This window comes from Taudactylus pleione, unplaced genomic scaffold (genome assembly GCF_031769625.1).
Source record: "Taudactylus pleione unplaced genomic scaffold, aTauple2 ptg000026l, whole genome shotgun sequence".
Classification (NCBI taxonomy): Eukaryota; Metazoa; Chordata; class Amphibia; order Anura; family Myobatrachidae; genus Taudactylus; species Taudactylus pleione.
The window spans coordinates 42,257,108-42,273,892 of record NW_028284428.1 but is presented as its reverse complement, the minus strand read 5'-3'; the positions used below and the strand labels follow the sequence as shown (position 1 = coordinate 42,273,892).

At 47.6% G+C, this 16,785-nt stretch overlaps 1 protein-coding gene across 7 annotated transcripts in view; it reads left to right on the top strand.

Annotated features, from left to right (window-relative positions):
* Positions 1 to 318: 318 nt before the first annotated feature.
* CASK (calcium/calmodulin dependent serine protein kinase) overlaps positions 319 to 16,785 on the top strand; it is a 450,595-nt gene continuing 434,128 nt past the window's right edge. For 4 of the 7 annotated variants that reach the window (XM_088451724.1, XM_088451721.1, XM_088451720.1 and 1 more), the window contains exon 1: positions 319 to 986. In XM_088451724.1, the coding sequence (XP_088307850.1) occupies positions 928 to 986 (59 nt within the window). In that variant the 5' untranslated portion in view covers positions 319 to 927. The remainder of the gene's footprint in view (positions 987 to 16,785) is intronic. The other 3 variants (XM_088451722.1, XM_088451719.1, XM_088451717.1) reach the window with 1 other exon arrangement.

The window sequence follows — 16,785 nt, the reverse complement described above, 5'->3', positions numbered from 1 at the left end:
TGGCAGCCCAGGTTCCAGCACTCACACTCTATCCACGTGACTGAGGCAATTTCCACTCGGCGCATTTCATAAGACTACAGGGCTGTCACTCCATTTCTCAGAGGAGTCATTGGCCCATCAGTCAGTCACTAGTTCCGCCCACTTTCTTCCTATTGGTGGATAGCTGTATTACAACCAACTATAATGACTGGACGATAAATCCGACGGAAATATAGCAAGTGAGCAATTAGTCAGGACGCAGCGGCAGCAGATCCCCCCACTGCACTCAGTACTTGTGCTGCTCACTGCTACCTGATTGTCTTCCATAGCTCTGTGTGTGTGTCCCTCTCCCGTATACCCTTCAGTCCAGCGTGCACGTCACTGACATCAGGAGCGCGCTACACGTTCAATTCAGGCTGTGGCGGGAGCGCGCACCCGCGTCCCCGCTCTCGTTATCTATCTGGCCGCTGGGAAGAGGTGGGGGGACGCGTGCTCGCAATTCCGACGTCATCTACGACAAGAGCGGTGACGGGGACGCGCGCGGCCCTGCCTCCTAGTATCGGGGAGAAAGCAGTGCGCGCTCCCGCGTCAGTTTGAAATGTGGGACACGGTTACCTCCGGAACGGACACCGCCATTTAACCGGGGACGCGCTGCTCGTGAGCGGTGGCATCTTGAGGCGCGGTCTCTGTCCAGTGTGTCTCGGCGCCGAGAGGCGCTCGGTTTCCTTGGGATGGCGGAGCTCTGGCTGAGCGGCGGCCCTTAGATGTATAGCGGCCGCTTGCCGCGGTCCATTGATTAAAGGGCAGAAGCGCCTAGTGTCACATCTCCTGTGTCACCCGGATTCCTGCAGCCAGCCTCCACCTGGGACCCCGTCATACCTCCGCGGCTGCACCTCATTTCTGCATTGCTTTTCTCTTGTGGTTTCATTGAAATTTTCTCTCAGGACCATGGCCGACGACGATGTGCTGTTTGAAGATGTGTATGAGCTGTGTGAGGTGATTGGGAAGTAAGTTGGACCTCTGTATTCTCCTGGACCTATGCATGGTGTAAATAATATATGCCTTCTTGCACAATGACATTTGCAGTAAATTAGATGTCTGTGTAGTTCATTTGCAGCACACATTTGTGTGTGATCATTGCAAGCAAGATCTCTGCATGTTGTTGTCAGTGGTATCTTTGTAATGTGTTCAGTAATTCACGTCTTGGTATACAGTAGGCAGGGCATTTTGCAGTGCTTGGATTACCTGTGTGTTATCCACCCAATTCCACACGACTGATGATGTTGCATTAGCTGGATGTGACCATATGGTTCTCATCTAAGGCGGGACAAGGCTCCTATGTGCTCCATCCCTGTCTCTTGATAAATGGGATACTGTCACTAGGAGTGAGATGTGCAGAGTCAGGTCTCTCTCTTAAGATGGCTTTCATAGAAGGGTCCTGAGATGTGACAGATGCAAGCTTTGCAGTCAAAGGGCTCTGCACGGTTCACTAGCGTTGCACAAATCGCACCACTGGTACGAATTACTAGCCACCACCTTTTGTTATCTGCATCACGTTGTCACATCGGTTTTGCAGAGTAATTCTTGAAAAGCTGCTCATTTTCAAGTTATTAGAAGTAGGAGGTGGTTGGACTTGCTGTGCATGATTTCTCCAGACATTAGCACCGCCTACTCTTTCTAGTCTCTACTGAATGTCAAAATGTCTGTTTATATGGTATTTGTTGGTATTGTGTTGATTGCCCTTTATACTATTTTCTGTGACCCATATAGGCACTGTTTCCAGTAGCATATGGAGACATTGGCATCGCATACTTAGTGTAGATCACATTTCCTTTTGATTCCTGATGCTTGAGAGAGAATTAAAATCCCCAAAAGCAACTGGTCGTTCACTTTTTTAATAGCAAATTAATTTGTGAAGTGATTTTGTACATTGGAATAAACCTAGAAGTTTACACCTGGTTTTTATTCAGCTGATGGTGAATATCAAGATCTCTCTGTTTTAGAGAGAAACAATTTTTTTTTTTTTTTGTTAGCTTGTAGGATAACATGTTGCATATAAATTACTGTTTTGGTTATATGTGTAAACAAGGTTATGTTGTAAAGGTGACTGTCATTTACTGTTTATTGGCAAACAGTCACTAATTCTATTTTTACAAGCTAGACTAGGCACAATTAGTATGGCTCTAAAAAGAAAAAAGCAACTTTTTACAACATTCTTGGTTATTTTGAGAAGATCTTAAGGCCTATTTGTATCAAAAATCATGCTTTTTCTAGTTACTAGTTTATTTGAATTTGTAATACTAGTAAATGGATATGTTGATGGAGTCTATTGGTTCCTGTAAATCCCACACCCACTCATGTCTGCTTTTGGGAGCAGCAGTGTCTTTTGGACCCTGCCTACTGTATTTACTAGCTTGTGCAAGGGGGTCAGTGGAGTCCCCTCCCCAATTCTCCCAATCTGATATCACTGCCGGTCATTCATAATTTTCCTAATGCCAGTGCAGAACCAGTGTAAATTCTTGGCTACAGATGTGTGCTCCATCGTTGTCACTGCAGTTGTGTTAAACAGCCCTTCTAGTCGCACCTAGTACCCTGCGAGTTGACTCATGCTGAGTGTCTTTTCGTGCTTCTTTTTCAGCACAAATGTGTCTTTGCGATGCGATTTAGATGCACAAGCAGACTTTGCTGATTAAAATGAAATGTGGCATTTGTATGTTCTGTTTGAGACTGCAGCTGTAATTGTATATGAAATGTTACCTTACAGTGTCAGCGGTTGTTTTCTACACCATGTTCCGTTGTGGTGATTTTACAGACTCTGCCGCACACACAACATACTGATTCTGTATATCATTTTATTCAGCAATGTCTGCTGATAAGACGCATTTGCTGCGAAAAAGAAGCCAGACGCCGACCGGCACAGGAGCCGGCTGCTCTCGTACGTTTTTGTGGAACGCGACTCATAACGCATGGATGATAGACCAGGAAGGACATAACTGTATGTTGATGGCATATAGCTCTATAGTAAGGCCTGTTCTCGTGCCTTTGATCTTTGGTATTGCATCCACCACACAGTCTTTGAAGATTCCAGTTTGTTTTATTATGTGCAAAGCCGCGTATCCGCTAGCCGATATTTTTAACGATATTGTTTAATCGTTCATTATATAGTCCAGTGGATATGTCGTCCACTGGTGGGGCGATCTATCAGTGGGAGCGAGCACTGATGCGCGCTCCCACTGATCGTTGACGACGTCAACCATCGCCCGTACTTGCAGGGCAACCTGACGATATTGTCACGTTCTGCAAGTACGATGAGGGAGGGTGACATCCCTGAACTATATATCGTTCAGTGTGGGTGCTCAATGTTGTTAATGACATAGAGCACACTACTGCCGAGGATGCACTACTAGATATTGTGTAGTGGATATGCGCCTGAACTCTGCTAAAGGTCACACACAATTTTCATTCATTTAAAAAAAAAAAAAAAAAAAGTACCGTAGCAATGAAACAAAAAATGACAACTTGTTTGCTACATATTCTAGATTCCTTCATATTCTGTTTTCCATTGTTTGATTAGGAAGTAAAAGGGAGTAAAAACATAGTTGATATGCTGTAAATGCTGATTTATGATGTTGGAAAGATACACATTTGGTGAAAAGTCTACACCACATTCAGCAGTTGAATCCTTATGATTTTTATGTGATTAGAGCACTCTTATTTAAAGGCTCAAAATCGTGAGCTGCAGTTTATTTGAGGTAACATCAAATTGAATGCTGCTTTTCTTGTTACTGATTTTGGTGGCATTTTTGGCCTATGATATTTTTGGGGTGTGTGAATATGGATGATTGCATGTATTTTTTTTGTTGCTAAATATTTTTAACTGCCAATACTCTTGTGGTTTATTTATGAGTGTTGGTTACAAATCATCAGTAAATGGAATATGTATAATAAATTATTTATACATTTTTGAAAAATATCTGTCAGTTCCTTTTAGTAGCAGGATTAAGCTGGGAACACACTACACCAGTGGTTCCCAAACTTTTTTTTTGAATCGCAGCACTGTAGAGTATCGGCATTTTTGCACGTCGTCCCTTGGCCAGAAGTTTCTTATTGAGAAGTTCAGTTATGTGGTTGTTGACAGGGCTGTGTTTCCTTTTTGTCCACATATTTTTTGATGGGCAAAACCATGGCTGGTGGATGCCAATCACACTGACTAAGGGCTCGATTCAGTTCAACGCGAATTGAATAGCGACGTGGGGAATGAGCTCCCGCAGCTATTCAATTCTGCGTGCTGTTAGGTCGGGAAATGCCCGTTCTCCCGCCCCTTGCACCTTTAAACAGGGTGTTTAGTTTCAAGAACGGGCATTCTCCGACTAAACTTTCCGGCTTAATGCTGTTTCCGCTGCCCTAAGGGCAGAAAACTGCATCGTGCCTGTACTTGTCGGATTTCGAGAAGAAATCCTTAGTCGGGCTTAGTAGAGTGCTGAATTGATTAGCTCCGGGAGCTCATTCCTGGCACTATTCAATTCGCGTTGAATTGAATTGAGCCCTATAAATCGTTTAATTTGGTGCGGGACCACCAACCCAAGAACCCCCACCTGCAAGTGCCTCGAGGCACCCCAAGGTGCCACGGCACCCAGTTTTGGAACCACTGCACTAGACAATATATTGGATAATTTGTCTTTTGGGATGAATTTGAACGACAAATCGTCTACTTCATCCAGTGTGTATGCACTACCGTGTGTCGTTCGTCTCATCTTCAGATCTGCCTACAGTGCAGACCAATCTGAAGATCTGGCGCCTGACACCATGGTTCTGGATGCGGCGGGGAACGGCCTATGGAGTGGTCGTGTACCAGATTGTGCAGTGTTTACGGACCGCCCAATATATCGTTCAGTCACATATGGTGTCGCTGGGTATATGCCGTGACACCCTGGGGTGTCTTTGGGTATTTGTAAAGGAGCCTTGGTTTGGTGGTCCAGAACTAAATTAAAATATTTATGGTCAATGTGATCAGAAAAACCAGTGCTGGTGGCCGTCAATCATAAAATATTGGACAAAAGGAGAACAACCCTATCCACCACTACATAACTGAGCCTAAGGCTGGGTATCCAGTCTGACATCTGCAGCTATGGGAGCCGGCTTCGGCAAATGCATACACACTTGCAGATGCGGGCAGCAATGGTGGGGGCAGGCAGCATGGCCCTTGCTAACGTCATCCCCCGTCAGCCCTGCATGTAGAGCCGATGGAGTACGTAGCTGAATATTCGTGGGAGGGTGCATCGACAGTGACATAGTGGGAACATACTAGATGATGTGCCTGATATGTCGATCCCATCCGCTGGATCGGACAACATATCATCTAGTGCAGGGGTCTTCAGCCTTGGCCCTCCAGCTGCTGTGGAACTACACATCCCAGCATGCACTGCCATAGTTTAGCGTGCTGTTATTTCAAAAGGTGGCAGTGCATGCTGGGATGTGTAGTTCCACAGCAGCTGGAGGGCCAAGGTTGAAGATCCCTGATCTCGTGTGTACCCAGCATAAGAGTAAAAGGTGAAATCCATTTATTGAATATTTTTTGCCAAATTTCCTAATTAAAAACTTTTGGCCTGGTGGGGGGGAGCATAGAAAAAATTCTATGGCTCCATGTTTCAAGAAAGTTTGGGAACCACTGGTCTAGTGTGTACCCAGTTTTAGAGGGTGGTTATCTGCATATGGACAGACAAACAATTGGAACAGTTAAATTTAACTATCCCCGCTGAGGCCCGTATTCAATTAGTTTCGCAACAGTGATACTTTTTCACATTCCAGACTTTCGCCTACATCGCGGGTTTTAGGTGCGGAAACTTTTTGCACGTGTCCCCGCGGTTCGCTGTATTAAATTTCAAAGGACGCGAAAACGCAACCCGGCGAAACATAAACAGGTGGAAAGTGCTGTCAAAAATGGGGAAATCAGCTGACACCCCCCAAAAGATACTCTAACATTTGGGATCAATCCAGATGTTCCCGATTAGTCCTTCTGAAGCAATTTGGGGTACTTAAGTGTTGTCAATTGCCTCTAATTAGCGTCTTTGCACAAGTGGTGGATAATAGCATTTTGCAATTCTTATAGGTGAAAATAAGTAATCCTGTCAAATTTGGGGTACTTAAATGGGGGTAAGTATAGTTAAAAGTCCCTAATTTGTTTAAAAACACGTAAACGGCCCTTCAGCAACCACCTGCAATCAAAAAAATTCTCACCCCTACTTGCAGAACCCCAGCTAGTTTTTAAGCTTGCTCCCCCACTTTGCACTTTCACCCCCTTTTTACAAAGTAATTTTTTGGGGTGTTCCTCTAATTTTTAAAGGACTTTTTGATGGTTAACCTCTGGGGGGCTGTCCCAAGGGTGCAGTGTGGTCTCCCCACCTTTGCAGTCCTAAATACCTAAATAGTGTTTTCTACTTCAGGGTCCATAGGGTATCCAGAGGATACCTTGGGGTATAGGTGTGAAGTCAGTCATCGGGCACCAAAGAGTTAAGCTTTCAGCCTCCCAGGATGCACTAGGTCCCCCTCCTATACCCCGCCCCCGAGCCAAGGCACCTAAGTTTAGTTTGGTGCCCGTCCGGAGTCGGGTGCACCTGTCGGAGTGGGGGCTAGAAGAGCCCCCTGAAGCTTTCTTCTATGCAGCTGTGGCTGCACATCTGGATGTACAGCATGGACAGTCAGTCCTGACGTCCATGCTGTCTTCCCTACACCCCCGCCGGTACCAGAACGCCGGTACCGATCCAGGGATGCTGGTGAGCATCTGGGGTCACAGCTAGCGGTGACCCCAGATGTTCCGGACCATGGCCGGATTCAAGGGGGACAAAGGTAAGCAGCGGGGTCCCGCGGTGGGTCCCCGCTGATCACATGGTCCTGAGTCCCCAGGCAGGGGGCTCCCTGAGGACTGGCTGCAGCGTGGAGCCAGGCGATCAACCTGCGCTTCCACTACCCCCTGGGACAGCGGACCGCAGCAGAGCGGTAGCGCTGCGGCGTCCCAGGGGTTAAATGCATGCCAGGGGAGCGCGCCTTCCCTGTCTCACAGCCGGCGCCTCCCCCGCTGCACACAGCCCTCTCTGCACGCTGCCGACTGGTCCTGTGGCAGCGCTCCTCCCCCAGGCCAGCCTCCTCTCTGCTCCTCGGCGGCCATCTTCCTCTGAACGCATGGTGAACGCTGCTGGAAGCCTGGACGGAAGCATCGTGGTCTGGGTCCCCCCGCATACCTCTCCTCCGATTTGGGTCAGGTCTGTGTATGCTGCGCTGTTTCCTACCAGGCCCTGTGTCTGCGTAGTTGATTGATCAGCGCTGTTAGTGCAGGAATTGATATTTCTTTGAATTGTATGTGACTGTGCTAGCGTTGCTGCCTGTAACTTTTCTTCTAAACTGTCAGCTTTATTACTATCCCTGTTCTTTCTGCTAAGCCCTTGCGGTGCGGTGCGGTGCTGCAGGGTGGTCTCTCGCCTATTTGATATATAATTGGTGAGAGGGGTCACATACTTGGTGCCATCATGTCTGAAAGTGATTTTCTTCTCCGGCTACAGTGTCCTACGTGTAAAGTACCGTTAGCGGAGGGGGAGGGTAGCGCGGAGGGCCTCTGCCGGCAGTGTTTGTCCATGGCGCGGCCTCTTACGGTTACAGCACCGGTACAGGAGCCGCCCTGGGCTTGTTTCGCTCAGGCGCTTACAACCTTGGTGGGCCAGTTAGCTCCGCAACCCGCATTTACACCGATGGGTTTGTCCCAGCAGTCAGTGTTGTCGTCACCCATGCAGGGTTTCCCACGACAATTGGTGGTACCCCACAGTCTCCCTATTTCCCCGCTCCCGGTTTCTCAGGAGCCGGCGTGGGTTAACTCCCTGACGAGTTCTGTACAGCACTTGTCGGATGTGTTGCAAGGGGAGTCTGATCCGGCCACATAAACGGCCGGTGGCGTCTCTGTCCGCTCCTTATGAGGATGACGAGGGGACGTCTGATGATGGGGAGATTCTGGATCCTTACGATCAGGAACCTCTCCATACTAAGGACGCTGACGCTAAGTCCAAGGTATATATTCCTGGACTTATTCGGGCAGTCCGCACAGCCTTGGTGATTGAGGACGAAGTTCCCCCAGCGGCTAAATCCAAGTATGCCTTTTTTAAAGATGTGAAGGGCGATGCCACAGTCTTTCCTCTTTCAGGTCAGTTAGTGGACCATTTAGAGGAGGCGTGGAAACAGCCTGGCAAAAGATACCAGCCGCAGAGGCGCCTGGCGGTGGCTTATCCGTTCGCGGATAATTATTTTGCAAAGTGGGAATCCCCTCCACAGGTGGATTCTCACGTGACCCGTCTTGTCCGTAGTGCCACATTGCCGATGCCATCCATGTCCTCCCTTAAGGATGCTACGGACCGCAAGGTGGAGATCTGCCTGAAGTCCGCTTATTCCCTTGCAGGGGGGGCAGCACGACCGGCTATGGCCATTTGCTGGGTTGCCAGAGCGATGGAGCGCTGGGCGGATTCATTAGAGGCATCTTTTGATTCCGACTGTCCGGCCGAACAGGCGGAGTTGATTGGTAATCTCCGTGATTCGGCCACTTATATCAACGAGGCGGCCTTAGACATTAGTACTCTGGTGTCTAGAATTTCTTCAGCAGCGGTGGCTGCTCGTCGCACCTTGTGGCTGCGATCCTGGAAGGCGGACGCAGATTCCAAAAGGGGTCTGGAGGCGTTGCCATTTACCGGAGAAGTTCTCTTCGGTCCGGATCTGGATAAGATTGTGGCCACGCTGGCGGCAGCCAAATCGGCTTGTCTCCTGTTGGCCGCTGCTCCTTCTGGTTCTGGACCATCGTCCTTTCGGTCATCTAGGGCCCAGGGCAGGCCCAAACCACAGTCTTTTCCTCGACAGGCTGGCCCTAAGAAATCGGCCAAGCCCCGGAAGCAGGCATGGAGTACCAGACGTCCGGCCCCCAAGCCAGATGACAAGCCTGCGGCCTGACGGTCCAGGCCTCCCTTTGGGGGATCCGAAAGTGGGAGGCCGCCTGCTGCCGTTCGCCCAGTGTTGGTCGGTCACTACGACAGACACTTGGGCTCTCGAGGTGGTTTCCCACGGGTACGCCCTCTCCTTCCGGCCCAGACCCCCGGCTCGATTCTTCACCACGGGTCTACCATCAGACCGGAACAAGGCTACGGAGCTGCGGAAGGTATTGATCACTATGCTCCAGGCTGGAGTTATAGTGCCTGTTCCATTCTCCCAGAGGGGCCAGGGTTTCTATTCAAATCTTTTTTTGGTACAGAAACCCAATGGGTCGTATCATCCGATTCTCAACCTCAAAGCTCTCAACAGGTCTTTGCGGGTCCCGAAGTTTCGGATGGAGACCCTACGGTCCATCATTCTGGCGCTGGAACCTGGGGACTACATGGTGTCATTGGACATACAGGAAGCTTACCTGCATGTCCCTATTCTTTTGCGCCATCATCAGGTTTGCAATCCCAGGGACCACTTCCAGTTTCGGGCGTTACCTTTTGGCCTGGCGACAGCACCACGTGTGTTCACCAAGGTGATGGCGGTCATGGCGGCTTCTCTGCGGCTGCAGGGAGTCCGCATGTTGCCGTACTTGGACGACCTTTTATTGGTGGCAGGATCTCCAGAGCTCCTTCTACGCCACTTGGGCCTGACCATTGCGCTACTGCAACGGCACGGCTGGATAGTCAACTGGCAGAAGTCCACTCTAATCCCATCTCGGAGGATTCTGCACCTCGGAGCCTTATTGGACTCGGAACAGCAGAGGATCTACGTGACGGAGGAAAAGATCTCTGCTTTACAGTCGAGGGTGCGCAGTTGTCTGCTCAGTCGCCGGGTGTCTCTACACTCGGCGATGAGGTTACTGGGCTCCATGGTGTTGGTGTTCGACATGGTGGAATATGCCCAGTTTCACTCCAGACCTCTGCAGCACCTGATTCTGTCCAAGTGGAACGGGCTGCCGCAGTCTCTGAAGTCCCAGACAATTGTGCTCACCCCGGAGGTTCGCCTGTCCGTTCTGGGTTCCAAATTGGGTCCTGTTGACAACGGACGCCAGTCTTCGGGGCTGGGGAGCAGTTTCGGGTCCACACTTGTTCCAGGGCAGGTGGACGCCGACAGAAGCGGAGCTTCCAATCAATATCTTGGAACTCCGTGCGGTCTTCAATGCTCTCCAGCAGACACATCGGGTTCTCCAGGGTCGCCCGGTACAGGTCCAGTCGGACAACGCTACCACCGTGGCCTACATAAATGGGCAAGGAGGAACCCGAAGTCGGGCGGCTCTCGTGGAGGTCTCTCGGATCCTGGTATGGGCGGAGCGCAATCTTCCGGCCATATCAGCGGTCTTCATCACGGGAGTGCTAAATTGGGAGGCGGACTTTCTAAGTCGCCAGGACGTTCATCCGGGGGAATGGTCCCTGCACCCGGACGTTTTCCAACTGCTGGTGGACAGATGGGGTCTTCCAGAGATCGACCTCATGGCGTCCCGGCACAACAACAAGTTGCCGGTGTACGGGTCTCGCACAAGAGACGAAGGGGCGTCTCTGGTGGATGCTCTGTCCGTCCGGTGGACATTCCGGTTCGCATACCTGTTTCCTCCGGTCTCCCTTCCACGGGTAATCCGGAAATTCAAACTGGAAGGAGGGACGCTCCTGTTGATAGCTCCCGCGTGGCCCAGACGGCACTGGTTCTCAGACCTTCAGGGTCTGTCCGTGGACAGTCCTCTGCGGTTGCCGCTACAACTGGACCTTCTGTCTCAGGGTCCTTGCCTTCACCCGGACCTGACTCGGCTGTCTTTGACGGCGTGGCTGTTGAGACGGCCATGCTGAGGTCCCGGGGGTTTTCCAGCTCGGTAGTGCGTACCATGTTGCGAGCTCGGAAACTGTCTTCCGCGAGGATATACCATCGCGTGTGGCATACGTTCTTCCAGTGGTATCGACCGAGAGGTTATGCACCACGGGAGTTTCGTCTGTCTCGGATTCTCGCCTTCCTACAAGCGGGACTAGATCATGGGCTTCGCCTTGCTTCCTTGAAGGTACAGGTTTCGGTCCTGTCTGTCTGGTTTCACCGTAGGATTGCTACAATCCCGGATGTGCGCACCTTTATGCAAGGTGTTCTCCGCATTCAGCCGGTTCCTCCTCCTTTGAAGGCTCATTCCACTAGGTCTGTGGGTCCTTCGTGGGCAGCTCGACGTGGTGCCTCTGCAATCCAGATCTGCAAGGCTGCTACGTGGTCCTCTGTCCATACCTTCGTGAGGTATTACAGGTTTGACACCTTCGCCTCTCAGGATGCTTCCTTTGGGCGGCGGATTCTCCTTTCTGCACAGGAGCGTCCCCACCCTTAAAGGATACTGCTTTGGGATATCCCCAAGGTATCCTGTGGATACCCTATGGACCCTGAAGTAGAAAATGAGATATGGTAAGAACTTACCCTTGTTATCTCTATTTCTACAAAGTCCATAGGGTTCCACAGGACTCCCGCCCTGTCGCACCTGTGCTGCAGATGGGCTTTGCTCTGGTCACCGGTGGTCACCGATGACTGACGTCACACCTATACCCCAAGGTATCCTGTGGAACCCTATGGACTTCGTAGAAATAGAGATAACAAGGGTAAGTTCTTACCATATCTCATATTTTTGCACCTTTTCCCGACACCTATTCATAGGCGAATCTTTTTCGCCTATTACATTGCATTGCGTTTTCGTTGACGCGAAAAGTGTTTGCAATTGAATACAGCAAAAATTTTCCGCCTGGAGAAATGTCGTCCGCGATACTTTTTCGCGGATTCCGACTTTTCGCCGGGAATTGAATACGGGCCAAGATTGGGATCAACACTGTCTACTACTTGTCACATGACATAGCTAGTCTTCAGTTTAAGTCACATGTTACTACAAGAGTAATTGGTTCATTAAGTTTTTTTAAAGCCTGAATCAGAATCCACTCTATTAGCCAAATATACAGCCGTTTACAGGGAATTTAACTCCGGTTTACTACTAGCCAAGTACTTGCATAAAAGAAGACACAACATACATACAGTATATTCACAATCCACAACTACAGTACATAAATAATGCAAAAACAATAACACACTCCTCTAAATAAAGGACATCCTAATTAAAACCGTAATACAATACTGTTTTTAAATGCATGTAAGGAATTGTAATGCAAAGTTATTTATAAATAAAATTGCCTTTTAACTGTGCCAACATTAGATATTTATTTTCTTCGGTGACCATGTCTTGGGACATGTAGTAGGGAATTGTCTCTGGTAATGTGGCTAATGTGTACTGTTTGTGGGGTAAAATGCATAATCTGTAATGTGTTCATTAGTTTTTGTTAATTGGCTTCTCAACTTTTCTTTTATCTGTGAAACCAACATGTGTACTTTACCTGCTGTCAGTAGGAAGAATCACCAGGAAAGAAATGCATTCAATTGATCATGCTGTGAAAATCATGTTCTTTAATTCAATTGATGTGTAAGTTCTAATTCTTACACAGTGTTGTATTGTTTAGTTACGTATTTATGAATAAATACAGCGGCTTGCATTGCAAAAATATACAGCACTCTAAAAAGTCAGATTTGTCAGTATTATAAATTAAATGCGATGTTGAATAGCGCCAGAAATGAGTGCCCATAGCTATTCAGTTGGCCGCTCACATACCCCTGAGGTTTGAGTAGATATCCGACTAACTTGTACCACTTTGCTAGTTGCGTGATTACCGTATGTGTCGGAGAATGCCGTTTACCACAACTAAACCACTATCGATGGGCAAGGTAAACTGCATCTTCCGACTTAAGTGCCGGGCGCGGTGCAGACAGTTGAATAGTTCCGGGCACTCATTCCCAGCGCTATTAAATATTGCATTTTAATAGGATTCCCCCTAATGATTGTTCCAAACTTTTGTTCCCGCTATGCTGTTATACTGATGCGCAGCAACCTTGCTCAATTTTAAAAGGGCAAAATGCGCTCTGCCCTTTTAGCAGTGCCCCACTAAAACAGCCTGTTCTGTGTCTTCCCCATAAGCGGGCTGCAGTGTGTTGCGGAGACTGATCCCCAGCGGGTGAATAGACGCTGTGCCCATTGTGAGGGCAGAGCTTTGCGGGGGAAAACCAACACCTTTTGTAAGTGCTGGGCACGCCTCCAAGTGTGAGGGCAGAGCTCTGGGGAATCCCAACACCTCTGTAAATGTGGGCCACATCCCCTTTTCGAGAGCGCACATGGCTTTGCGCGCACAGAGTATTCCATGTCCGCATTCTAGCGGGAACACTACAGACAATATTTTTACTGCACTATTAAAGTAAAATTTTCAAACCCATAAATCAGAGGTTCCCAAACGCGGTCCGCAAAGCACCCCAACAGTTCAGGTTTTAGAGATATCCATGGTTGAGCAAAGGTGGTTAAATCAAATTGACCGAGGTACTAATGAAATCGGCAAGCATTGACAGCCTTACAACCAGGACTGTTAGGGTGCCTTGAGGACCGAGTTTGGGAAACGCTCGCCATAAATCATTATTGGTCCACAGATTTTCTTTTTTTTAAGTCCTCAAGCCCTGTGCTGTGGAAACTCCAAATTCACAAAGATGAACACAGATAGCCATTAGCTTTCAATTAGCCTATATCTGTGAATCCTTAAAAAAAATAAAAAATAAAAAAAACCCAGCTTTGTTGGATAAAAAGCTACCTCATTCAAATAACATTAATTAGAAAACACGAGTGATCCAAGTAAAATGTGGGATAAGGTTTTGCGGTCAAATGTGACAGAATAATTTTTTTTTTTTTGTGCCCCAATTAAAAATGCTATGTGTGGTGCAAATCTAGCACTGCCCACTCTTCAGCAATTACTATTACAACAGTGAAGTATGGGGGTGCAGCAGCATGTTGTAGAAATGCTTTTCCTCAGTGGGAACTGGGCATCTTGTTAAGACTGAAGGACCGATGAATGCTGTAAAATACAGCATACTACCCCCCCCCCCTCCAAGCCACACCATGATTGTCAAGCTGCAGCGTTTGGGGAGTATGGCGTGGTTGGTTAGCCTTCCCAAAAATGGGGGGCATGTCCTTTAGTCAGCTTAACAGGTCAGTGAATTTAATAATCTCAGAACCAACTTCCCAGAGTTTTTCAGTGCACTGAATTGAATCTGCCCCAATGACCCTAAGCACAAGATCACAGCAGCAGTGGCATGGTTTAACAACAAAAAGGTGAATGTCCTACAATAGCCAAAAGTCTAGGACAGGCCTGACCAACTTGTGACACTCCAGCAGTTGTGAACCTACGCGTCTCAGCATGCCCTACTACAGTTTTGCTATTAGGGGATGTTAAAACTGTGGCAGGGCTTGCTGGGGTGTGTAGTTTCACAACAGCTAGAGAGCCACAAGTTGGCAAAGCCTGGTCTAGGAGGTATATTTTACTATACTGCAGTTTGTAACAGCCACTGAGCTTTTACCAATGGCTCTAAAACAATAATAATTAACCGTAAACCAGTTTTTTTTGTCCATTGTCCTTTTAAAAATATTGTTTAAAGCCGCCAATGAATGGTTTTGACAAACAGCGACATAGTAAATATACCTCCTAATACTCAATCCAATAGAGAGTCTGCAAGCGTCATCCAACCTTCTTAAACAGCCTGGAGCAAATCTGCAAGGAAGGATGGGCAGAAATCACTCTCAAACCTTGTTAAAACTTTTCCTGTTGGACTTAAAACTCTTAATACAGCAAAAAGGTGATTTCTGCCAAGTGCATATGAACACAGTATTTTCCAGTTTTATATATGTATATATTTTTTGAAGGTTGAGTTTGAAAAGAGTCTACTGTTTTGAATAAAAATACTATCTGGAACAACGTGTAATGCTGAGTGTACACGTGACGATATATCGCTCGTTCTATCGATGAGTAATATTTTGCAAGTGCATAGTCAGGTGTGTACACCCGATATGTCTGTGAATGACAGAGATACAGGTCAGCCCTGCAGCACAGCCGATGCTGATATACCTGAAAGATAGATCGGTGCATCTGGCTGTGTGTACGGACGAAAGGCCTGCCGACCGCTCGTACACTAGCTGCAGCGACCCACCGACGCTGACATCTCAAATGGGCGCCGCCCAATTGTAATGTTAGCCCAGACACATTGAGCAGCCGATTGGTAAGTGTGTATAGCTTACCAATTGGCCTCTAGGACTGAATCAGTCTAGTGTGTATCCAGCTTGTAATACAGGCAAATCTGATAATATTTTTTCTAAAATATTACACAAACATATAATTAGAGTACCTATAATATATATTTTTGATCGCATAGAGGAGAATTCAATTGTTTGTGCCTGCGGCTGTCAGTGATGGGCTCCCGGCGAGAATTAAATTATTGCTGTGCTCTGGTGTAAGTGGCGCCGGCATTTCTGCTCGTACCCTCCTGAGGTGGCGAGCAGAAATGTGCGAAAAGCATGTGGTTTGTGTGCCCAAACGGTACTGCGCATACCCGCCGTATTAGAAAATTGGTTGCAATGCCCACGTAAAGTTTTGCCGGGAAAACCTTGCCTGCAATTGAATACGCCCCAAAACAAATCTATTAAATACCCCCCCCCCCACACCTATAGGGTGGTAAAGTAAAGCCGGGTACACGCTAAACAATGTGTACCCAGCAATTTTGCGGACGATCTCAGTGCCGACGGACCGACATCGGGCGGTCTGTATACATCTGGTGCCCGACCGTCCTATTTGCCGGCCCCACCGCATAGCGCTGCATGGGATCGGCAGCTACATCGCCTAATCTTACATGATGCACGTAAGATCGGACGATGAGGCTGACGACCCCACGGGAGAGTGCGCTACACAATGCAGTGCATACACACTATACATTTTTAACGATTTGTCGTTCTGATGTGTCGGATTCCGTGTAGTGTGAGGGGTCTTAAGCCTTTGCTGTCACATTCTTCTCATCATACTTTTCTCAGGATCCGAGGAAAAGCATATTGCTCGAGTCATAAATTACAAGTACACTAACTGGAATGGAAAAGGAACCACTCAAGGTAAGAATCTATTGCCAGGAATTTCAGAAACTCCCCTTCATTTATAGGGCCAAATTCAATTAGCTGCAAAAAGTGCCGTCTGGCGAAAAGCGGAACGAATTTGTCTCATTCGCCTGTTTTGCCGCAATGTTTTCTCCATGTTCGTCCCCACTTTCCACCCTATTCAATTGTAAAACAGGTGAAAACGCGGATAGGCGAATGTTTTACAAAGCGAAACTAGCGAAAGGGACTTTTTTGGGGGGGAAATCGGTCTGTACCCCATAAAAAGCTTCAGTGACCCTGGGAATCAATATAGAGTAGTAGTAGCCCTAATAATAAAGGTATTTAGTGAACTTATTTTGAGGCAAAGGACTGTTATATGCATATTTGTGGAAAAATTATACAAAGCAATGTTTTTGTAGAAAAATAATTACCATAGTTAAATTTGGGGTACATGTAAATGGGTATTAGTATATTTTGATGTCTCTAAAATTAAGTTTAAAAAACCCCATAAAAATACACCTGCTGCTGCCTCCTGCAATCTCAAAAACACCTGTCTCATCCATATACCCCCCAAAATACCAGGCCCCCCCACTTTTTACCCATTTTCCAATACTTTTTAAATTTTCACCCCAAAAATGACATGTTGGAGAGATTGGCATAAAAACCATACTGATGATCAAGTAACAAGCACATGGCCGGAGCTTTCAGCAGCCCTTCAGTAGTTAAATCAAAAGCATTTTTGACACTCCTGATGGAGTGTTTGGGGTGCTCCAAAACACTTAGCAGCAACCTCCAATTGA